This window comes from Tetrao urogallus (genome assembly GCF_951394365.1).
Source record: "Tetrao urogallus genome assembly, chromosome: 2".
Taxonomy (NCBI): domain Eukaryota; kingdom Metazoa; phylum Chordata; class Aves; order Galliformes; family Phasianidae; genus Tetrao; species Tetrao urogallus.
This window is the reverse complement of record NC_136814.1, coordinates 71,726,705-71,751,610: the sequence shown is the minus strand read 5'-3', so window position 1 is coordinate 71,751,610 and position 24,906 is coordinate 71,726,705. Positions and strand designations below refer to the sequence as shown.

The 24,906-nt window shown below is 36.4% G+C and overlaps 1 protein-coding gene across 2 annotated transcripts; it reads left to right on the top strand.

Moving 5' to 3' along the window:
* Positions 1–222: 222 nt before the first annotated feature.
* UFL1 (UFM1 specific ligase 1) lies at positions 223–20,645 on the top strand (the record flags this gene model as incomplete). 2 transcript variants are annotated; one of them, XM_079532478.1, is made up of 19 exons in its annotated part: positions 223–299; positions 943–1,088; positions 2,543–2,571; positions 3,208–3,305; positions 4,121–4,235; positions 5,006–5,136; positions 5,740–5,798; positions 7,919–8,065; positions 9,197–9,372; positions 9,986–10,165; positions 10,525–10,645; positions 12,954–13,076; positions 15,579–15,699; positions 16,655–16,818; positions 17,913–18,043; positions 18,178–18,258; positions 19,041–19,126; positions 19,587–19,767; positions 20,445–20,645. In XM_079532478.1, the coding sequence occupies 19 exons, from the start codon at positions 223–225 to the stop codon at positions 20,643–20,645; spliced, it is 2,367 nt and encodes a 788-aa protein (XP_079388604.1). The 2 variants fall into 2 exon arrangements, with proteins under 2 accessions (XP_079388604.1, XP_079388603.1); XM_079532477.1 differs by having other exon boundaries at positions 15,558–15,699.
* Positions 20,646–24,906: the final 4,261 nt, after the last annotated feature.

The window sequence follows — 24,906 nt, the reverse complement described above, 5'->3', positions numbered from 1 at the left end:
CGCAGGACTTTTCAGCTTACTCAGGCTTGTAGTTTGGACGGGGTTTCTAAGAGCAGCCCGCCAACCTCGGATCCGCTCCTCGAAAGCAGCTGAGCTGACCCGCGGGCCGGAGACAGCCGGGCCGGCAGGGGGCGCTGTGTGCGACGGGCGCGCCGCGGAGGTGTGTTCGCTCTGGCTACCCGTAGCCGCCCGGCGGGGCTGACGTGGAACGGGAGGGCGGCCATGGCGGCCGACTGGGAGGAAATCAGGCGTCTGGCGGCCGATTTCCAGCGTGCTCAGTTTGCCGAGGCGGCCCACAGGTGAGCAGGGTGCGCCGGAATCGCGTCGGGCTTTGGAGCCCACCGTTGCGCCGGCAGCCGTCCCTGCCCGCCTCTTGAGTGGAGCCGAGCACAGAGCGATGTGTGTGTGGTGTGTGGGGGTGTTCGGCAGGCCCTGCCCCCGAGATGCTGTGCTAGCGCCTGTGAGCCCAGAACGGCACCTCTGGATGGCTTACGTCTGAGCTGGCAGACAGCCTCGCAGCTCTTCTTCCCCTGCACTGTTGAGTATTCAGGGTTGTTGCAAGAGCCTGTGCGCGTTATGAAATAAAGTATATTAAAAAATAAGGTGTTGAGGTAGCTTGTTAAGTGTCTGACCCGAATTCTGTAAGCACAGCTGTGCCTCCCTGCACAGGAAGGTGCATCCTTACTGCAGGAGGAGCTGGCAGCTGATCGGGACGGGAATGGAAATCACATCTCAGCGATGACTCTCCTGAGAGAAGCTGAGTGCCTCGTTTGTGGGGGATGAGAAAAGTATGCTCTTGACGTAATTTTTCTGATCAGAAATGTATGTAATACACAGAAACGCAAAACAGTCGTTTTCTTCCCTGTGTGTAGAATTGTCAAAACATGAGTTGAAGTTAGCAGGTGCTTAGAATTAACTGGTTGTTCTTTGTGTTGTTCTCAGATTGTCGGAGCGGAACTGTATAGAAATTGTCACTAAACTAATTGCGGAAAAGCAGCTGGAAGTGGTGCATACGTTGGATGGGAAAGAATATGTCACTCCAGCACAGATCAGTAAGGAGATCTGGGATGAGCTCAGCGTTTGTGGTGGTAAGTGTCATGTGTGCTTTCTTCCTCTGGATCTGAAGATTAATTCTGAAGATCAGAGATAGATCTGAAAGTTTTGTTCAGTACCCATCGTGTTCCCAAAAAGGTGGGCACGCTCCTTGATGCTTCATCTATCCAGGAATTTGAGTGTTTATTTTTTCACTTCAAGTCTGTATTAGGCTTTTACTTAATTATTCTCTTAAGCCGTTGTGGAATTTCTGAGGTGGAAGTGGTCTAATTTTAAATCCATTTTAAGTGTATTTAAATACTCAGCTGGGTGTTTGGCATGGACTCAGAATTTCAAAACCATTCTCTCTTCACATTGTTATTAATATTAATAATAATGACATTTTAAAATTATCATTGGTAGGTCTTATTTTACCTATATGTGAAGCCATCTGCTTTGTCTGACCTGACATACATGTGCAAGGAGTTCAGTAGTGCTTCAAACTTCTTTTTGTCACTGATTGTAATGAGGAGACTGTATTGTACTTCAGTTATGTATGTGGGTGAATTTCACAGTATTGTATGTTTTAAAAGATAAAGTTTGCAATGTTCTTATAGAATATCCATTGTTTTGTTACTATTACAAGTGAGTTTCAGTTTGTGACACCACTGTGTATCTTATCATTATGATAGTTTGATTTTAAAGTTCCTGAGGGAGAGTTGTTTATTGTTTTTGGAGTTTCTCTACCAGTTTTCTAGCAAAGCTATAGTGTAGAATAAGATCATGGAATCATAGACCCATGGAATCATGGTTTGGGTTGGAAAGGACCTTTAAGAACATCTAGTTCCAACCTCCTCCTATAGGCAGGAACACCTTCCTGTAGAACAGGTTGCTTACAGCCCCATACAACCTGGCCTTCAGTGCCTCTAGGGAGGGGGCATCCACAGCTTCTCTGGGCAGCCTGCTCCAGTGTCTCACCACCATCCCAGTGAAGAATTTCTTCCTAATATCTAGTCTAAATTTACCCTTATTCAGTTAAAAGCCATTTCCCCTCATTCTGTCACTACATTCCCTTATAAAATGCCCCTCCCCAGCTTTCCTGTATAATCTCTCCAGGCACTGGAAGGCCACTATAAGGTTTTCTCAGAGCCTTCTCTTCTCCAGGCTGAAGAGCCTCAACTCTCTTAGCCTGTCCTCTAAGGGGGAGGTGCTCCAGCCCTCTTCCTCCTCTGGATCTGCTCCAACAGCTTCATGTCCTTCTTGTGTTGGAGGCCCCAGAACTGGACAGAGTACTCCAGGTGGAGTCCCATGAGAGCAGAGTAGAGGGGCAGAAGCACCTCTCTCCACTTGTGATTTCTTTCATTTGTCCATAAGTAAAGCTGAAATTGGTCGAGTTGGTCTATGTAGAAGTAGTGAAGTATTTTGTATATAATGAACTACGCTGTGTTCTAATCCTTTTCGAGCATGGTTTATGCACTAAAAGTATGTTTGTACTTTTCTTTTTTTGAAGGTCGAATAAACATTGTTGACTTACAACAGGTAACTTGTAACTTTTTAATAATAAAAAGTATATTCTTCTTCCTTTTCTTTACCATATATATTATAAATGTGGATTTTGTCCATTATTTTGTGCATCCGTTTGCTGCATTATTTAGAGTTCCTATGTGCTTAATAATATTCCATGATCTATGAAATCAACCCTAAACATGCAGATTTCCTTGATGGATTCTTCCTTTTTAAACTGAGGACACAAACAGAAAAGATATGTTTCCCATTTAACTCTAAAGCAGCAGGAGCATGCATAATTAACTTTGCACGCCTCTTTGGATCTTCCCTCTTCCTTCATTAATCTCTTGTCTCCACTAACCTTTATCCTCCAGTAGTCTTCCTCTGTGACTAATTTTCCCTTCTGGCTAGAGCAGAATTACTTAGAATCAGAAAACCTTTCTGAAACACAGCTTAGTATTATCTATCCATAGTTTTGTGCCCTTTTATTTACTATGCAGCTTTCTTTTAACATTGTCACAGTTGCAAAGTTTATTATTTTTTTCTCACTTTTGTTCCAAATTACAAATTTACTGTAGATGTGTGCATTATTAGGGAAAAAAAAATCTTTTTTTCATTTAGTAGCTCGATGTTTGAGAATTAATTTCAGTTTTTACTTTTTATTTTTAGATAATAAATGTGGACCTTCTGCACATTGAAAATAGAGCTAATGATATCGTTAAATCAGACAAAGCTGTTCAGCTTGTGTTAGGACAGCTTATAAATGAGTGAGTACTTTCAGGAGCAACGTGCATAACTCACTTCTCTTCTGTTTTTGAAAATGCAAGCTAACAGTGATGATCAGTCTTTGGTGCTTTTGAAGTGAAATACATTTTTCTTGATTGCTACTACAGCTGCTTGGTGACCACTGTTACTTTTCCAAGTGGCTAGTGAGGCATGTCTGAAATCATCACTGAAGCCATGAAGCAAAGGCATTTTGAATGTCTGTCTTGAGGGCTTTACTTCATAGTTCCTCATGTCTTTGTATACAGGAGCCAGATTGCATTTTCTCTGTGGCTTCACTGTTGGCCTCAGCTGTTGACAAGCCCCCTCATTTTCACCTACTTCTTTGTTTACCTCAGAAGTCTAAGATGTGTGAGCAAGTTGTTTCATGGCTTTCAGCTCACCAGCAAACACTGCAGTAATGCTGTTTCGGGGATGTCTCTTTTATTGATTGTATTGCAGGATTTATTCGTGGCAAGGAATGCATAGCTCCTGGCTCCCTTGAAGTACTGACACCTACTTTGCTCACTGAAGTGCTTTTCTAAGACTCCTTCTAATAAGATATTTTCCTGTTCCTGCTTTCCTGATGGATTCATACAAGCAGATAAATAACAAATTTAAATACTAGCTGCAAGGTTACCAGGTTTTTAAAACACACTTTCACTGGCATTGTTCTCCTTTATTCAATTACAATAACTTAGTTTATTGTGGAAAATTCATAGCAGAAAGAGTTACATATAGTGTCAGGTCAATTCATAATTCAGTAGAGGATGTCTGTAACATGTTGTCTTTTGTTTTCTTCCCCTTGTTTTCAAATAAGGAATTACCTAGATCAATTAGCAGAAGAAATAAATGATAAACTACAGGAAACTGGCCAGGTGACAATATCAGAACTCTGCAAGGCATATGACCTTCCAGGAGACTTCCTGACACAGGTGATGTAACCTGCCAACCTGGTTAGTGTAGAATCAGTTGTGTTCACCTTCTTTTGTCATCTTTGCAATAGCCATGGCTTTAATTGTAATGGGCTGGTTGTAATTCCAGGCAGAAAATAATTAATATATAAAGGTTGCAGTGTGACAGTTGTTGACAGATTTCTGTTTGATTTATTTGAGAGAAGATAGAAAGGTAACTTCATCAGTTTCGTTAACTGTCTGAGAAGCAGAAATACAACGATAGAAACTTTTAAGGTTATTCAAGAATGGTAAATAAATGTTTTTTAAAGCTGAAGTCAAGATTCATGATAGAAATACAGAACTAACTTCTGTTAGTGACTGTTCGAGTGCTTAAAAGTATTGGGGTGAATTGTCTTAAAATTCATGACTTTCGATTGAGATGGGATTTTTTTTTTTTTTTTGGAAGATATTTTTTCCAAGGGTAATTCTGAGACGTGATGGGTGAGCAGTCTTATGAGGTAAAATCATGTTGACTCTCTTAATTTATAAACAGAATCTGTGTTCCATTATCAGCTTCTACAGAAATATTTCTAAAATATGGGAATTAACATATTGCTTTTCCTTATCTCTTGGAGGATTCATTCACTTTTCACATATATGACCATCTCTTTCTTTTGTGTTTGTTGTTGCTAATTTAATTCTTAACTATCAGAGAAAATGGATAATGAATTGCTTTGTTCAGGTTTGTACAAAAAAAAATAATAATAATCATACCCAATTTTAGTAGTCTTCCCCACTTCTGTTTACAGGCTTTATCCAAGCGTTTGGGTAGAATTATTCATGGAAGGCTGGACCAGGAAAACCGTGGGGTGATTTTTACAGAGGCCTTTGTTTCCCGGCATCGGGCACGCATTCGTGGTCTCTTCAGTGCGATTACTCGGTAAATGGCAGCACCTGCAACCATGTATTAAAATATCTTGTTCCTGGTTCTTTACGGACCACGTTCACTTGTGGCGTAAAAAGAAAAGAGAGATGGGTGGCTACATTTATTTTAAATGCAGTTTGGTTCCCCGAGTGACACGTTCAGTTATGTTAGATTTTGTTTTTTCTTTAAATGGGGGCCAGGAGAGCAAGGCAGGTGTGACTGAAATGTTTTTACGTTTTGGCTGAAGTTGTTGATGAGTAGCTTTTTAATAATGTGTTCAGAGAATATCTATCCTTGCTGTCATTGTGCTCCTCCCCAGTCAATTACGTACTGACATATATCCAGTACAAATGCTTTAAAAGTGGGTTTTTTTCTGATTATATTAATAATCTTCAACTTGCACAAACAAAAAACGCTTCCATATAATTCTCATAGCTCTGTTATATTTTATAATTCCATCATAATTTAAAATAGAAGGCTTTTAAGGAAGGCTTACACTGTTAAATTCCAGTGTAGTGGATTGATACTGTATAGTTTCGGCCATTTGGAACATCTTGCTTCTAGATTCTCCAGGTCAGTTTCAGTAAATGCATTGTTTTCTTTTTGTCTTTTTACAAGGCCTACACCTGTAAGTAACTTGATCACACGGTATGGATTTCAAGAACATTTACTTTACTGTGAGTTTTCATTCAGACTTTTGTTTCTGTTCATTTATAGATTCCTTATTAATAGAAATACACTTTCAAGGGAACATTTTAGTATATGCTACCAATTCTAGAATAAAGCAATATGTTTCTCTGTAGTATAAAAAGTGATAAACGTTTTGTGCTATCCATAACTAAAGGGATGTTCTCTGTATCTAAGGCAATGAGAGCATATAGTATTGAAATGCCCTTGGGTGTAGGGTGATGCAAGAAGTGCATTTTGTCATCTGTTATGTTATTTGCCTTTAGGTACTGGCAGTTTTATCAGTGAAGCACACAAAAGGGGACAGATTTTATGTAGCCAAACAGCATTAACTGCTCTGGATTTTATTTATTGACTTTGCTCTGTGATATTAGAGGCAGAGCTTTTGTTATGGTCACAGTTCAATGTCTTCATATGCTGAGAGATAAAGCATACTGTTAAACTGTTTACTTTTATTTTCTGCAACTCTTTAAATGGAAATTCGTGAAGATTTCCTATCCAACTGCTAATATTTCAACTTTTTCTAACATCGCTTCTGATATTTCAGCTTTTCTTTGACTACCAGGATTTCCTTCTCATCTGTTCAAAATTCTACTTAAAGCATCATTAGTCTTGTATGCTGGCTGACCACATATTGCTGCTGTTGAGTTTCTTTTAATGGTTTTTCTTCTCCTCTCATGGAAGTTAATATCTCTCTTCTGTTTGGTTGGGTTCCTTTTCCTTCAGGCCACTGCATACTCAAGCTCCATTAATCTCTCTGCTTACTTTCTTGTTTTGTGACAAGCATATTCATTATAAATTAAAATCTTAGCATTTGAATCAAATTGTATAAATACTCTGCTTTCATATAATCAGTTTAAGGTTTTCCTAGGAAAAACTAGTACTTTGTTATCCAACTCTTTGTAGGTTAAGAGGAAAATTACTAAAACATAGATTTATAGGTTTATTCATAATAATGCTGCAAAATAACAAATTTCATTATGCAATTAGTCTTTTTTAAACCGGTCCTGCCTGCAATTACATGATCATATACTCCTCATGTATAATGTTAATATGAAGTTCTAGTGCTTTCTGATCACCAACAGTCAGCGCAATGGCTAAGTGCATTTCTAGCACTGCTTTTTCTTATTTTTGTTGCTGCTGCTAATAAGTTAGTTCAACATTATCTTTAGTTCTTCTTACTGTATTTCATTCCATCTGCTGTTTCATAAGTTTTAAAAACCTTATTACTGCCAGAACTCATTTGATGCATTTTTCAGTGATGCTGTTTCAATTCCATAAATATTGAAGATATCTTTTTAATGATGTTACTTACACTTTTGTGCCTCTTCCAGAGAAAAAAAACTGCTGCAGAGCTTGACAGTTGAGGTATATTTTTCAGTATACCTAGTGACTTAACGAAAAAGCAGAAGCAGAGCGTAAGAGGCAAATCAGACATTCGTACCTACCTTTAACGAACTGAAAATACCTTAGCTAGAATCAAGAGAGGCTTAGGTCTTTGGTTCTAACAGTTACCAGTGCATTTGTTGTCGGCAGTGTTTGTGCTTTTTAAGTGGTTTTGTTCCTGGCAACAGTATGAGCATTGCAAACTCTGAAGATGGCGACCAGTAGGCAAGGTGCTAGCATTTGTGCAGGTTAGGTAACAGTTTCTTGTATCGTTTTAGTGTGTTCAGACCTCTCTTTATTTCCTTCTTGGGTTACATGCAAATGGTGAATGCAAAAAGAACACTTTTAATAAAATATATTGTATTGTCTGCTCAGAGCAAGCGCCTTTTATGACTGCATTTTCTAGATTAAAAACTGAAACTGTCCAGATGTGTTGTATAAAAAGGGTTTTGATCCTTCCATAGTGGCTCGCTCTTTGAGAACTTTGTACGATTTCCTGAGCTTTTGTCAAGAACGTTCTCAGAAGCGTTAAAAATAATTGATACGATTCAGAAATGTTTCAGCAGAACAAGCGCTTGTAGCTTGATCTTTGGTTTCTTTCAAGTAATGCTAGAAAGAAAAACAACTAATGAAGGGGAAAATAGAATGGAAAAAATAATTGCTATTTTCTAATAAATGGGTACATCAAGATGAGAAATACTGTTTCGTTTTTTCCTTCTTTCAGCTGTGCTAGAAGAACTTGTTAACACCGGCCGTCTAAAAGGCACTGTGGTTGGTGGGAGGCAAGATAAAGCTGTGTTTGTTCCTGACATCTATGCCAGAACACAGAGCAACTGGGTGGATTCCTTTTTCAAACAAAATGGTTACTTAGGTAATTAACATTTTTTTCTCTTAGATAACATGTCTTTCTTAAAAGCTAGTTTAGGTAAATAATCTTATGCTAGACAGAACCTGTATTAGAGTAAAGCCTCGCAAGAATAAGTAGAAATAAATAAAGTAGTTGATTCTCCTCTTTAGAGACTGTCTTACCATTGTTACTTCAGCACAACCATATTTCAGCATACAAAACCATGTTGTGAAACAGTAACAGTATTTCTTACAAAGCATGTTAAAAATGCTGCTTTTATTACTGTTCTGAAAACTTTTCCTAGACTGCTCATTTTGGACTTTCCACATGGTTGTATTTGACCCACACAGTTGGGAATTTTGGGTCAGGTGTCCAGACTGCAACCAAGCTTTGACTGTTAACTGTTCAGATAGCCAAGAGTGTAGTGCACAAAAAGGAAGAACCTTTTCCACAAGATTTGCAAAACTAGAGTGGATAACAATTAGTGTCCTAATTAGAGTCCTAATATGTATATCTAAGTTGAAGCTGAGTGATGACTAATGATGATTTAAAACAGGAGATGTGGAGCTAAATAAACAGAGAATGTACCCTTATGGTCCCAAAAGGCAAGTCCCTAAATAGCAGTTAGTCTTGCATTTTGAGTCTTGTCAAAGCTTACTGTAGTACTATGAGGCATTTCTGTAATACTGCTTGACTAATACAGTGCTTGAATGTTTTCAGAATATCTTAAGTTTAAACTACTGAATGCTTTGAATGCCTTGCTTGTGAGGCATTGAATGATTCTACAACTGTATTGGAGAAAACAAAAATTTGCCATTTTATGTATTGTAAATATTCTGTTATGTTAGAGTACTTTGGGAAGATGTCATTGCAAAGATAGATTTTATAATGTAGGAATCTGAATAAAGCATTTTTTCCAAAACTTCACGTGGCAACGTCCGTGACTTAATCTTCATATATATATATATATAGATTGTATTTACCTGTAACTTGTGCTGAAGTAAGTTTTAGGTGAGCATTGGCTTGAAGTTGCACCTAGGAGTTTCTGTGTAGGAACGTAATTCTTCTTTTCCAGCTTTTCAAGCAGATTACTTCTTAGGATCCAATGAGTATGTAACAGTACTTAATTTTAATGGGCTTCTAACTGTTTTTTAGAATTTGATGCATTGTACAGACTTGGCATCCCTGACCCAGCAGGCTACATCAAAAAAAGATACAAGTCCACAAAACTCTTATTTCTGAGAGCAGCTTGTGTTGGTCAAGAGATTGTGGACCGAGTTGAAGCTTCTGTAGATGAAGTTATCAGCTCTGGAAGCTGGATAGATGTAGCAGTAAGTGATTCTTTCTGTTGTTGGATTTATTTATTTTGACAGATATGTGTGTCAGATGTTATATTATTGAAACTGTACGTGTGTGATGTACATCTCATGTTACAGGAGAAGAATATGCAGACTAAGATATAACAAGTGAAGTAACTTTGTTGGCCTTTAAGTTGATCTGAACAAGAACAACGATAGACATGTCAGTATTCAGTTAGAGAGCAGTATGTTTTCTTAGTATGTAAGTAACAGAAAGTGCTTACTTTCTGTAAGTAGAGAGTTATTAGCCATTTTCTTCTAGTAAGTTCTTAGACCTTAGAGCATTACTGCATCTCTCATGAGGAGGTCAGGTGTTGTTTTGGATCTGATGTTGTTCAATATCTGCTGAGACGTGTTTTGAAGTTGTGCTGGTTCCCAGATGTAGCACTGATGCTCTTGTGCAGTGTTCACTGGGGAAGAAGATCTAAAATAGTGTTTACTCTTAAATTACTACTTTTATTGTATAAGTGCAATATATTCTAAGTAGTTAACAGCTATGAAATGGGGTATCTGTGGATCCTATTTATCCGCATGCAAATATGTCCATTCTATAATACATTATTGTCTATAAACTTCTTTACCTTAGACTCTTCTGCCAAGTTCATTGTCAGTAGAAGATGTTGGGATTTTGCTTCAGCAAGTGATGAGATCTTTGAACAAAAATTCTTCAAGTTTAGTCTTCAGCGACACCATCGTGGTCAGTGAGAAATTTCTAAGCAGCTGTAGTGATCTGTTCTCTGATATGATGAAACAGAAAGCCGAAAAGGTATGGTTATTCAAGTGGTCAAAATGGTACATTGAGTTTTGGATTGTAGTTTATTTGGCTTTCTAGTTGCTGTTACCATCTCTTTGCTTCTTGCCTCAAATGCAGTTTATGAAAACAAGCAAAAATGAGGAAAGAGATTGTATTAGTGTAATGCAGTGTATATTCAGTTTTGCACACTAACAATGTGATCTGATCCTGAACTTTTAAAAGAAGAATAAGTGCATCCTTGTGTGTTGCTCATGGAAAACGTTGTCTTAGATTAGTATACTTCGAAGTGGCTAAATGGCTTAAATGTTCTCCTATCCATCTTCGTCCTTCTCTTTACCTTTTTTCTATTAATTGCATGTTCTTTGTTATAGGAAATGAAAAACAGCCCTGTTCATTTAATTACTGAAGAAGATTTAAAGCAGTCATACGTTTTAGAAAATTCATATGCTAATAAAAAGGACAAAAAAGATGAAAGAAGAAAGAAAGCAACAGGTAAGGCATAAAAAAAAAACTTAGCTTCAGAAATATTTAAAATTATTCTATTTTGTAGTCCAGTAATTTCCTATAGTCCACTGCTGAAGATACTTAGGAAACGATCCAGCTACTTCTTATGATTATACTATAGGTGTAGAGCTATGTATGTGAGAATGTATTTGAGATTTCAAAGTACAGATGAAGTCCCATAAAGATATCCTGAGTTCATCCAGCACAAGGCATCTGACTGTAGAAACAAGGAATCCATGTAGATTTTAATTTGAGACAGATTAGAGATAGTCATTTTAAGCCTTTGAAATCTTTCTATGTTTAAAACATTTTTAGAACACTCTATTTTCAGTTCCAAAAACTATGTTGCTACAGCACGGCTCAGCAGTCTGTGTTGAACGCACATGCACAGTTTTATGTGCTACTGAAGGTAACAGTATTAGAGCACTGATGCATCTCTTTTAATTATATATATATATATCATCTGAAAATTAAAACATAAGATTCGGCTCTTAAAAAGGCCATAACTGAGTTGGCATGGAAACTAAACTTATTTTTGCCACAAGAGACAGCAGATTTTTCTAGGCCAGTAGCTGAAGCAGAAAAGCTTGAACTTTATTTGAACTGTGGTAAGCAGAATGTCTTCAGTTTCCAGTCTTCTAAGGATTAAAGACTCTACTCAGCATGTACACTGGATCTGTAGGTGCATTCACGTGTACAGATTGAACATATGCTGCACTGTCAGTAAGCACTAAGTAAAAAGTGGGGTTTTTTTTGTAGTGACTTAGCTATTTTACAATCAAAATCATGGTTTAAGTTCATTTAAGTTTTATTTCATAATGGCAAAACGTGACAAATGCCACATTGCCTATCTGGAAGCCTGTGTGTGACCTGCCAACTGCATAAGGGTAACCTGACCTGGCATATTGTTAATTCCATTTACACAATGCAGATCCTGCTGTGTATTGAAATTTTCATTGTGTAATGAAAATTTGGGGGTTGCAAAATAAATTGTCAGTTGTCTTTTATAACAGTCTTTTACAAACAAGAGACTGCAGAAATGATCCTTCCCGTGGACTGAAGTCATACACCATACCCTCTTTTCTAGCTGAAGTCTTGCTTGTTTGCTTTCTGGATAAGATCTTGACTGCAGAGTGTTGCTTTTTCTGTAGTGCTATTAAAGTGAAATACAAGACAAAAGGAGCTTTTTTGGCAAAGTAGCTAATATATTGCATACTTGACAGTTTGTATCTGCTCGCAGTGTAGTCACATTTTCAAATAGACTTGTGAAAAATATCCATTCTTTTTTATGTTTTGAGAGATCAAAACTCAGAAGATTTCACTGCGTTTTGTTATCTGCAGCTGAACAAGTTTGTTGTTCCAGCAAAATAATTGTGTCCACACGGGTTTCTAAGCAGTATCATCTTGCCTTTGTTTTTCCTTTTCTTAAATGATAGTACTGTTGGGACCTTATATGTATATGCAAAAATAATTAGTTTCTTGAGACTTAGGGACTAAGTATAGAACTAATTTTTAGTCTCTCAAGACTTAAGGAATGTATAGAACTGATTTTTCTGGAGTTTAGATTTCTTCTAACTCCAAAAAAAAAAAAAAAAAAAAAAAAAAAAAAGGAAAAGAAAAGGAGACCAAACAGATAAGCAGCTTACATTATGCAGAAGGACTGTATTGCACACTGAGATGCTGTCTGCAGTGCAAATACATGGATTGTGGTACCTATGAGGTAAGTAGTTTGTTATATTTGTCAGGACAGAATCATCTCATTGCTTTACTGTCATTGAGGAATAGCAGAACAAGAGTTAGCTCTCTAGTTAATTGAATGCACACTTGCAAGAATATTTTGGATAAATGTTTACCATGGAGGATTATTTCTCTGACAGTTAACAAAGTCACATTAACTGGAATGTTTTAGAGTAGCTTTGTTATTTGGCATCACTGAACAAAATGCTAAATGCTTACTAAAATACTGTCTTCAGCCAAAAGAAAATCTCCTATTCCATAATGGAAATTATTATTGCATTTGCTTTCATTTGCAAAAAGATATTGCAGCTTTGGTTATTTTAGAGGTAATTTTAATTTGACATGGCTGGCATTTGTGATTGTTTATGACTGTAGTTTAAATGAGGATTTCAGTTGGTATGCTTTTTTTTTAAATCTTAAGAATGGAACTGTTATGACACTAGTGTACTGGTTGATATATATTTTTTAATTAAAAAGTACTGCAGATAAATTACCATAATATTGCTAACTTTTAAGTGCTGTAACTTCATTATGAAATAAGCAAGTAATTCTCCACCAGAGGGCAGTGGAAGCACGAGAGGAGGAGGAGGTGGTAATGCTAGAGAAATCAAGATTAAGAAAACCAAGAAGAAAGGAAGGAAGGATGCTGACAGTGATGAAGAGTCACAAACCACCAGCACAGGTATGTTTGGGTATTTTCTATTCATGGCTACATGTTTATTATCATCAATTGCTTTTCAACACCTCTGATTTCTCTATTGTATTGGTAAGTTCCAGTTAAAAAGGAATACGAGAGTACTGTTCCATTAGAATTGTACCAATGGATGTAATACTGTTATTTAAATGAAATGCTCGTATCATAATCATGGAATTATATAAAGTAGCCTTTAAGAAAGTAGCCTAAGTCAAGGAATTTAGAGCAGATACTTTAAAACTCTGGTTTTATGAAAGAAACGCACTGGATTTTAGGATGAAATCAATGTATGCAAGTATATGAAAGGAGGTTGCAATGGGTTTGGTGCTAGGCTTTTCTCAGTGGCACTTGGTGCCAGACAAGAGGCAAAGAGCACAAACTAGAACACAAGATGTACCCTCTGAATATCAGGAATTGCTTCTTTCTGTGTGGGTGATGAAGCATTGGCACAAATTGCCCAGAGAGATGGTGAAGCCTCTGTCCTTGGAGATGCTTAGAAGCTGCCTGGACAAGTTACTAGGAAAGCAGCTCTAGGTGTCCTTGCTTGAGCAGGGAGGTTGAACTAGATGACCCTCTAGAAGTCCCTTCCAACCTCAACTGATGTGGTTATTTTAGTTGGTTTCTTAACTTTCGTTGAATAACGTATGATAAATAGAGTAGTTTGTATCCAGCTCCATTAGTATTTTAAAATAAGATCCATCTTGTTTTTTACTGAGATCTTTGTGTTTGAGCTAGTCACCTTTGTAATTTCACATTTTAGTGTGAGAAAGAAGGTACTTTAAAAGCCCATCTTTCTGACTGGTTTTAGATGTGTTTTATTGGATGAGTCTGCATCACTCTCTATTCTTGACCATTTCTTCCAACTGACTTAGGAAGAGCATGGATGGCTTCCTCAGAAGTTGATGCATATGCTATTAGACTTATCTTTAGCAGTGGCTGAAAATGAAACAGTGATAATTTTTATTACATTTTTAATTCAAATACAGAACCGCGTGTTTCCATTTTATATGTAGTGTTTAGACATTGAATACTGAGTGCAAGATATTTCTAAACAGAATGTTTGAAGCTTTGATATAGAGCACCTTAATTTTGGGTCATACTCCTCTCACAGTTTTCTGTAATTTACACACAGATTAAGTTATTTTTCAAGATTGCTCAGGTACTGAGTAAACTGTGTTAAATTGCCCCTTTCTGGTGTAACTGCTCATGTTTAACAATTGTTTCTGCTAGTTTTGCAGAATTATAGTAAACGGATTGTGTTTGGTGGACTTCACTTTTGCATCAGTTCTTTGATGGGAAAAAAAAACCACTCAGTTGTCATATTCAAACTAAAATCCAGGATAAGTGCAGATGTAACCATTCAAATATAAGTAACATCCTTCAAATCCTGATTTAAGTTCCATCTCTTTCTCTAAGTATTGTATGATGATAATTACTGCTGCAGCATGACTGAGAAAGTTATGATTTTCATTCATTCAGTTTCCTTAGGTGCAAAATAACCCTTCTTTATGCTGCAGCTGGTACATGGAATGCCTGTCTCTTTCTGGTTCACTGTCACTGTCCTGATCTCATTTTCATATGTAAAAACTAACTTCTGCTGCTTGCTGATGATCTTAATATTTTGCCAAAACCAAAGTACAGATGTAGTATTTAATGTGCATTTACAAGCAGCTTATAAGGAGATCTTACTACTTCTTGTCTGGTTTAATTTTCTTACTTTAATCTGTCTAAAGTTTTATGTACTGTAATCTCTAGCTGAGGGTCCTGTTACTGATCATTTATGTTACTGAATGGGGTTAAGGAAAAAATAAACAACCTTGTGAAATTTCTCAAATAATAATGTTCTATTTAATTTTGATATTTAAAATTATCTTTTTGGCATTGGTATTGTCATCCTTCCAAACAAATACGGACCAGGCAGTTTTGAAATCTCTCACCAAAAGTCTATTTTAGTATATTTCTTCAGTTGCTTGTAACAGAAGATTTCACCAGTTTTTTGTACGTGCAGACTGTAACTGTTGTCTGTAGTCATGCTTTCTTTTGGTAATGACTCTGTGGATGTTTGAAGTTGGAAGGTGTGCAATCAATTAATATACAGATGTTATAATTAAGAAATATACAGGAAAGTTAAGCTAAACAAGTTATTATAATAAAGAAGAATGGATGGAAAGCTTACCCTTGTCCCGGACTTGCTGAGAAGACTCCAAGAGGAGCAATCTGCAAAAGAGATCTTGCCCATTGGTAGTCAGCACTTAAATGGGGTCTAGGAGAGGTGGAGCCAGGCTCCACGCCTTCAGGTAGCCCAGGAGAATTGTCTTCACCTGTGCTCCCAGGGCTGAATCATTGCTCGCCTCAGGTGGTCAATCAGAGGTTCGGGCTGTGATTCATCAGTTCTCATACAGAAGCATTTTTATGTCTCGTAGCACACGGTAGCTACAGCGATGTTAAGTATAAACTTTGGTCAGTGAGTGTTGTTTATGGCCACTGCAGGTAGGAATAAGCAGCTGGAGTTCCATTTCATGTCGCAAGAGGAAATGCAGGATGTTTTAAAGACCCATTTGCAGGACTGCCCTGAAGAGCTCATTACAGAACTTGCTGAACATCTAATGAGGTAATTTCCATCATTCAAATAGAGTTAGAAAGTCTGTGGTTCATTTCGGAAGAATCTCTCAATTCTGTTTTCTTGTTTAGGGAAAAATAATTTTACTGATGGAAGTGAATTACAATATCTTCTTTTTACACAGCTCCATCTTACATAATTCCTTCTTTATTAGAAAGCTGTACTGATACAGTAATGGGAAATAATGCCTCTGCCTAGCTGTAGTTGTCAGCAAGTGATTTTAGATTCAGAAGTGTATTTCTCCACCCTTACATTGATCTGTGTTGAGATTTCATCATTCCTGTCTTCTGTACATACCTACCTTGGTATATTCATGTCCCGTGTTCCTTGTGTTACCACTGGCGCCTGTGGTATATAGTTAGCTACTCAGGTCAGCAAACTGATGTAGTAAGAGATGAATAATTTCTTTTAAAAAGATACACCATGCAAGAGAGAGATATGAATATATGTGTTCTAGGCAAAAAGAACATGAGAGGACCATAACAGCTTTACCTTGGTTAAACTTGGAGTGCAGCAGTAACTGTGCCTTAAGAAGGGTATATGCTATCTTAATGCATCTTAAGCTTGCAATCTTATGGCTCTCATGGATCTATAATCTTGTGTACTGACTCTTTAAAGAATTTGAGAATAGCATTGCTGCAGTTAATCTTCTCCTGTCTTACATCTCTTCCCCGTTTAAGAGCTGTTATGACATTAAAGCTTTGTTAAGCACTTACATACCACGCATACTGTAACTGGTAGTACTTCTGTAATTACAGAAATATATTTGAATTTCCTAATGCTTTTTTTTCTCTCTCTTTTCAGTTAGTTGCTTTTTATTTATTTTGTAACTCTTTGGCTTTCACGTCCCACTCATTTACTGGTTTAGGAGATAGATTTCTCTGCTGGTATGTTTGGAAAACCTTCAATGTTTTTATGCTTAATTTTTTTTCTCTCCTGTTCTAAGACCTCTAACAAAGAGTTACCAGGAAGTTGTGCGTTCCGTTTTCACATCTTCAACATCTTCCTCCGGAGCAAGCAGAAGACAGACTATGAAGGACTTGCAGGAGGAGTTCTCAAACATGTACAACAACATTCGATTATTTGAAAAGGGAACCAAGTATTTCACAGGTATAATAAATACATACTTTATAAATACTTACTGAAGAGTCCGGAATTTATTTCAGAATCTACATGCAGAGTCAGAGGAGAACAACAGTTTCAAGAAGATGAGAAAACTTTAGGATGTATTTACAGTGTTTAAAACTGACCTTGCGCTGATGTGCACTTTGTACACTTTCTGAAATACATTCTCTTCATATCCACAGTCTTCATTCTGTCCAAATTATTGTGTGTTCTTGTCCTTCTTGTCCTTTCTTCTGAAATGTTTCTTTTGAAATGTCACTCCCTTCACAGTTCTTATTATTTCTTTAAAATGTATAGTAAACTTAGTTCATTCTGTCACCCGTGTAATTAATGAAAGCATTGAATACTTCCTGATTCTGAAAACCCCCACGCTTCTCTTGGTTTGGTATTGAAAGAAACTGCTCCTTGAAGATGGTTTTTCAAAAAGGTGTAGATTGATTTTTCAGTAGGTTACTTTGTAATCTCATTTTTAGCTACCTGTATTTTGTTACAGGGAAGTAATATTGGGAAAATACTATAGACATTTCCAAGATTCTGTGCTATATTCAGTTTTCTTTGAGAACTTTCTCTGTAGCAAGTTTACAGCAAAAGGAAATGCCAACACACAAAATCTAGATACATTCCTGTGGTTTGAAATAAATGGAATTATTTCCCATTAACTTCTGTTCTTGTATGCTGGTTCTTTTTTGAAAAATTCTATTTCAGTCTTACCTCCTGTGCCTGCTTAGTTTAACTGCTTTTCCCATTGCCTTTATGTACTTCTTACCAGTTGATGGGTAGAATCAATGCTGTATTAGTAGTTCAAGAGGATTGCATAGGGACTCATATACCTTTGAAGCACAGTGCATTAAAATGCACTTACAGATTTGAAAGCTCACATTTATGCTGAATAATATTCCATAAGAAACTGCAAATGAGAGCTGTTTGCTTCATGCATTCAAATGAATTTCTAGTGCTAATGTTTGTAGTTGGTAGAGTCCATGTTTTGGAAAGTGTTGTGATAACTGTTCATATGAAGCAAATAGCTGTAGTAAGGTATTTTCCTGTCTTTTTATTTTTATTCTATTTTTTTTTAACAGATGAGACTCAGACTAACCTTGCTAAGCACCTGTTGAAGACTGTCTGTACCGACATTACAAATCTTATTTTCAACTTCCTAGCATCTGATTCAATGATGACGACAGAAAATTATTCTTCCATTACAAGCGAGGTACAGAGCTATCAGTTCCTTTTCAGCAGTTTCAAGTAGTTGAGTGATTTATTTAATTATCTTGATCTCTTGATACGTCCACAGCTAAAATAGTAATCAGTATTACTAATTATTTCCATTCCTCTCTCATACAGGTGAGGACCAAGATTTTAGGTAAATTACCAGAAGATACCAAAGGTCCTTTAACTAAACTGCATGCTTCTCTGAATGGCAAGGTAAAGCTTTCCAGAATGTTTGAGTCCAGGTTCTGGTGATGTGCTAATAAACAGCTGTAATGCATGGTATGGTATTGCCCTGCATGTGGCGGGGGGTTGGAGATTCATGATCCTTGAGGTCCCTTCCAACCCTGGTGATTCTGTGATTCTGTACAGTACATAACTGCTGCTGCAGTGAGAACTGGAGACATCTTTTGAATTTGTCTAAGCCAAAGTACTTCTTTATATTTGAATTTTAACAGGTGATATTTGATCTCACATTAAAACTGGTAGTTAGCTAGCTGTTTGCTTCCAGATGGAATCTAGTGTATCTTTTATTTGTAAATGAGAAAAACAAAATCTGAAAGATAATCTGCGGTATAGTGGTTGTTGCTTCTTGTAATTGAAAGATTGTTTTCTCCTGTATTCTTTAACAAGTATTCTTTAGTATTTAAAAAAAAAAAAAATACACAACAGATAATGGCAGTGAAGTATAAATGAATGTGATTTATTACTTCTTATATGCAAGATGCCTTACTGTGTGTTTCTTCAGAAGAAAAATCTGTAAGGAGTTGCAAAATTTGTTTCTTTTTAGTATTTCACTTTCAGACCTGATGTCTTATACTATAGTTTGCATGTTTAAATATATGAACTGTTGGAAGATGAAAAAAACGTTCGTTAAAATCGTTGGGTTTTTTTCTGTAGTTCACTCCAGTTGTATTTGGGATGATTAGCTGTGAACAGTAATTACCTCATTTTGTAGCCTGTTAACACAGATTCTTACGTCTGTTATTTTTTAATAGAGTTTAGAAGATTTCCTCTCATACCTTGATACTGCAGCAGATATTTGTGATATTATGGTGAAAAAAGGAGACAAAAAGAAGGAAAGGTACCTTAATTGTGTTTATTCTGTGTACACTATGTGAAAATTAGCTCTGTTGCTGCACAAATGTCAGTTGATTCATTTGCTAGCAGTCACATCGATTGTGCAAGTACGAGTCAGTTGTTCTTTCCAAACTGTTTATCTGAAAAATACAAAGGTGGGCAGTCCTAATTTTGTGGGAGAAGGCAGACAGAAGGGTTTGTATTTAGCTAATTTGACTGACTGATTACATTTAAGTTTGCTAGGGTGGTTTGCAGTATCTGAGCTCCACCAGTGCTTCCATTTTTGGTTTTTGTGTTTTTTTTTTTGTTTTCCCTTTTAATAAGGAATATCACAAATATCACATCAAGAATCGGTCAGTCAGAGAAGAAAATAGCATTCTTAATGTCAGATATGTTTTACAGTCTATTATGAATTATGACAGAATGGGAAACAGATTTTACTGTAATCTATTCTTGTTCCTTAGGCAAGTCCTGTTTCAACATAGACAAGCTCTGATTGAACAGCTAAAAGTAACAGAAGATCCAGCTCTTGTTCTGCACCTGACATCAGTACTGTTATTTCAGTTTTCAACCCACTGTATGCTTCATGCACCGGGAAGATCTGTACCACAGATCATTAATTTCTTAAGCAGCAAGATCCCAGAGGTATTCCTTTCTGGCCTTATTGCATGAAAGCACTTTTTTTCCTATGACCAAATGGCATTATAGTAATGCTGCTATATGAGACGGGCATCCTGGTGTTTCATGTCTAATCACTACCGTATGTGCAGAATGTCATTTGCCTGATCTATAATGTATTTTAAGTCTATTTTCAATATTTTTAATGAAGTCCATCTGTCATTAGTACATCAGTACTGAAGCTTTTGCCTTTATCTGTAGCTAGCTGCATACTGTGGGGTGTTAAAAATCACTGACAATTCTTGCAACTCTCTCTTTTCTCCTAGTTAGAGCGTGATTGCTTTGAACTTTTCTAATTCAGTTTGAGAAAAGAGGTACCTCTCCAAAAATTGAAATGTTCAAATTCTGTATCCAATCTGCCAAAACTGATTATTTTTACTGACTACATTGCTTTATTGTTTCAGTTAATTGTCCTGTTCCTGCTGCATGGGTGCACTTTTCATTTTTCCCCCTCTCTGACTGTTTCTCAGAATTTAGGTTGCAAAACACTTCGATGGAAATATATTTGCCTATCACTTTCCTCTTCAGACAAGAATGGGAAGATGTTTTTTTTTTTTTTAACATTTACTCTTCAGTCAATTAAAGGTCTGTGTTATCTTTTCCATTACATTGACTTTTTGTTCTGTTTTGTTTTTTCCCCTCAGGATCAGCATTCTCTGTTAATCAAATACCAGGGGTTAGTAGTGAAACAGTTGATCAGTCAGTCTAAGAAGGCAGAACAGGAGGATGACAATAAAACAGAGGAAGAAGGAGCAGATACCATTCGGAAGGAGCTCCAGGAAATCACTACCTCTGTCAAAGATCTTGTTCTCAGACCTAGAAAATCTTCTGTAACAGAGGAATAAAATGAGTACTGAGTGTGTCCATCATACAGCTTGAAAATGCTTGAAAAGCTTTAATTAATATTTGGCTTCTATTAAATGACAGCCAAGGAGTACATCATCATGTAATGGTGACAAATGGAGTTTTGTTTATCTACTACTCCATCATACACGTAAGATGTATATGCATATAAGATATTAATACATTGGATGAGGAGGATGCTTTGGGTATAAAATTGGTGGTTTTGTTTTAATTTGCAACTTCACTTGCAGACTCAAGAAATGCTTTCTCTTGTGATAACACTGTATTCTGTTACATGCACTTGTTTATAGATTTGCTCTTCTGATTTGGATTTGTCATGGTGTAAGGGTTGCATTTAAGCGTGCATAAGAATATATCTTAATTTTGAAGACTAGGTTTGAAATAATAATTCTTATAAGTAGTATACAAACAAAAGCCCATTTTTACATTTTGATAGAATTAGTGGATGTTTTCTACTAAAGAGTGAAACCATCAGGTACAGGGTCATATTCCTAAACTTGAAAGAAGTGATCCAGTATTTATGTGAGCCTCTAAATATACTGAAATCTTTTGAAAATCAGCACACCCATGCTATTTATGTGTATTCTATTAATGGCAGTAATGGCAGCTCATTTAAAACTAATTTAATTGGGACAGAGGAGGTGTAATCCTTTTGCATGGGTAATTTGAGGATGGGTAAATACTATTTCACTTGCCATAGTTAACATTCTGTGTGTTCATTCAGCAGTCTTGTTGAATGCTCTGTCCAGTTCCCTTAGCTGTACCAAGTACCTGCTTGCATTCTGTCAGCTGCTTTGAGGGAACTTCTGATGTTCTGTTTACCCCAAGTTTTTAGAAAAGAATTTAAATATTAACATTTAAGATCTTTCTACATAAATTTTATAGGCTGTTTGTCTAATCTGAAATAACTAAATGTTGAATGTTTCTCTCAAGTTTTTTACTTGCCTTGTTTCCACAAGGACTTTGTCTTGAGGAAGGTAAAAAATATGTAAAATAAGTCTTTCAAGTTCTGCCACTATTATTGACATAATTATTGTATGTCAAATGCACTTCTGACTTGTGTTTAGGAGAAGGTAGTTTTCAAACCAGAAATGTTTTAGTTGTATCAGGTCCTTCTTGACCTTGCATTATTTCAGTAATGCCCATTGATTTCATGCAAGACAAGAAATCTGAAAATGCCATTCACCCATTTTTGCCAAAATTCTTTGATGTTGAAAGGAAGCAAATAGGTTCTATGCAAGTTCTGCTTTGTTTAAATATATTTTTTATTGTTATTATTTTTTAAAATATTTGTTTCCCAGCATTTAGTCTGTTCTGTGTGGTTGATCAAAAGTATCTGCTAGCTTGGAAAAAAAAAAAAAAGTTGGTGAGGCCCAGTATGAAAACTCAGTAATGGATTAACTGTGATGGATTTTAACCATACATAGAAGTACCTAATGTTTAACAATATTCCCTTCATAATTCTGGTCTTTTACACATTGTAAGGCAAAAACTGTGCCAGAAAGAATAGAGCTAAGGCAGAATGAAAGATAGTTTTTCTCTTTGACTGGAGGATACCTTTGCGAACACTGAAGAGTAAGATGAAAAATACTGTATTTACCTATGTTTAAGAAAGAATTTGCATATGGAGAATAGGCTTGGTTTGCTGTTATTTGGCCAGAATAATCACTGTGCTCTACAGTGAACATAAACAATTTTGTAAGACATGAATCTATTTTGTAAATAATATGCTATGTGATATTCTGTATGCAAATGTGAAATTATTTTAATAAAATTAAATGATGAGGTATTTAAAATGCAATATTGACTTAAGCAGTGATTGTTAGACTTGCAATGTACAGCTTCCAAAAGGTTTTATGCGCTTTTTGATTTAACGTATTGTTTTGAGTGTTCCTATATTTTTGATTGATTTACATTTACACTTTGATTTTTTTTGATTTACATATTATAAGAATAACTTACACAATCTACTATATCATGCATCACAGTTGCTATATGGTAGCCATTATTATAAGAATGATAAAAATATATGTATCATTCTAATTAGATAAGAAAGATACACTAGAATTCAGAGATATCTTCTGGCTACTAAGAATTCTAGTAGATAAAGGTAGGAAAATCTTCGCAGATTTTTTTTTCACTCTCAAATGTGAAAAATCAGTCTTCAGTTCATCAGATGGGAGTATCTTGAGAGAGAAAGAAAAGGAATATTCACAATTTTCTGATTATTACCCATGAGAAATGTTTTGGAGAGTAAGAGTACTCTCGTCTTAGAAATCAGAGGTTCCATTCACAAAACAGAATCAATTATTGGCATAGCTAGGAAAATGAAAGGTAACATGCAGTATGTAAATCAGTGCTGTTAATTTGGCTTTCAGTAGTAAGCGTGATCTTGTGTCCTACACCTACAGTCTTTAAGCAGCACATTATAAAGCTTCTAAAAGCTGATGTGAATATATATAAACAGGCTTCTCAATCTCATTTACCTCTACAGTCAGCAAATTAGAATTGATTTTTTTAACTGTAAGTAGTAAAAAATTTCAGCATCCTTTTTTTTTCCCCCCAGTTTTAAGTGGCAAAATCTGACTTTTGTAGCTGTTTGTTTCCAGGCCTGCTGGAAATAAGCAAACTGTTGCTCTACTGGATCTTACAGCCTTCTTTCCAATTCTGTTCTGCAACTTCTTAAATAACAAAAACAGACAAACAGAAGTCCTCAAGTTTTCGAGTGGTAGCATTGGGATTTGATGTCTGAAAGAATCTTTCTTAACAGCTTGCTTAGATGAAGCTACAGGCTCTGTAGGTTCTTGAGTAGGCTCCTTAAGAAATGGTTGCTCTTTGATTTTATTTTTTTTGGGGGGGGAATGGGAAGTTTAGTACTCATACAGAAAACACAAAAGGCAGATCGAATGTGTACCCCAGGATCACTTCTCCAGCAGTGGCCAAAAGTGAGTGCCTAGGGAGGAACAGAAGAATAGAGGCACTTCTTGATTTTTCCCGAGTGCTTTTGGAGCCCCCAGATACGTGCTACTCAAACATTCTGAATCATGACAAAAAAATAGCAGATAGTAATGGTCTGAAGCTTTTGGGTAAACAGGATACTGGTGCACAGGATTCTTTCTCTGCTGACCCAGGTAACAACATGTTCAGTAAATGGCAAAGATGTTTTCTGAGGAAAGCAACAAATTGGTCATGTTTTTAATAGGAATGTTAAATATTTAAGCAAGGAAGGACACCTTATTTAAAATAAATAAATAAATAGAAAATTTAAAAAAAAAAAAAAAAAGTGAAGTGAGATGGGAAGAGAATTTGAGAAGTTTAAAGAGAAACACCATTTGTTTTGTGAACTTCCAAATCAGTGCGAAAAGGAAGCTAGGTCAAGACAGGTCACATCTGGGCTCAGACTAAAAAGCTGTTTTCTATTTCTGGAAGTTCAGGAGGAGATGAGAGACATCATCTAATTATGAAATGAAGCAGCAGAATTTGTGTTGTATTCAGTGTGCATCTTTTGGCAAAAATACTTTAAAACACTTCCCCTGGCATGTGTTCTATTAACATACTGTTTTCTGCAGCTAGAAAAGTATGGAAAGGATCATCTTTGAAGTTAAAGGCAGGTAATGGCTAAAGGATGTTCCTGTGCTTTTCATCCTTTTTGGAAAGAACATACTGTGTTGGAGCTATTTCTGAGTGTCATTAATTTTTTTGACAGATCAGTTTGGATAATATTTGCTTGCTCTGACTGTGGGCTTCACAAGGTATTCGATCAAGAATTGTGCTTTCAGCTTTTTTTTTCTTTCTGGAAGTAAAGGCAAAACGATGATTCACTTTCTGGACTCATGTTTGGACCTAACTTGTCTTCTCCTTTCCCAATCCATGAAAATAGCAAGCTTGAAAAATCAGCATTAAAAGCATTTGGCATAAACAAAGCTTATAGTTTGTACAGAGATATGAGAAAAGAGTTCAATCTAGTTTGGGTAGAAAACAAAGTGTGTGCAGAGGTTTAATAAACCAGTCAGCTGCTGGAATAGAGATGATGAATTCTTGGCAACAGCAATCAAATGATCAGTCTTAATTGCAAGATACTGCCCAGACACAGGTAACCACCAGAACACATTGTCCAGATTTGCCAAAATCTTCGTATGTTTGAAATGTTTCCTGTCTTCTGCCTGTGGTACAAAGCAGTTCCCACCCACTTGACGTTGTAGACTAAATGATTTACATGCATTGGCTGTTGGTGGTGGAACA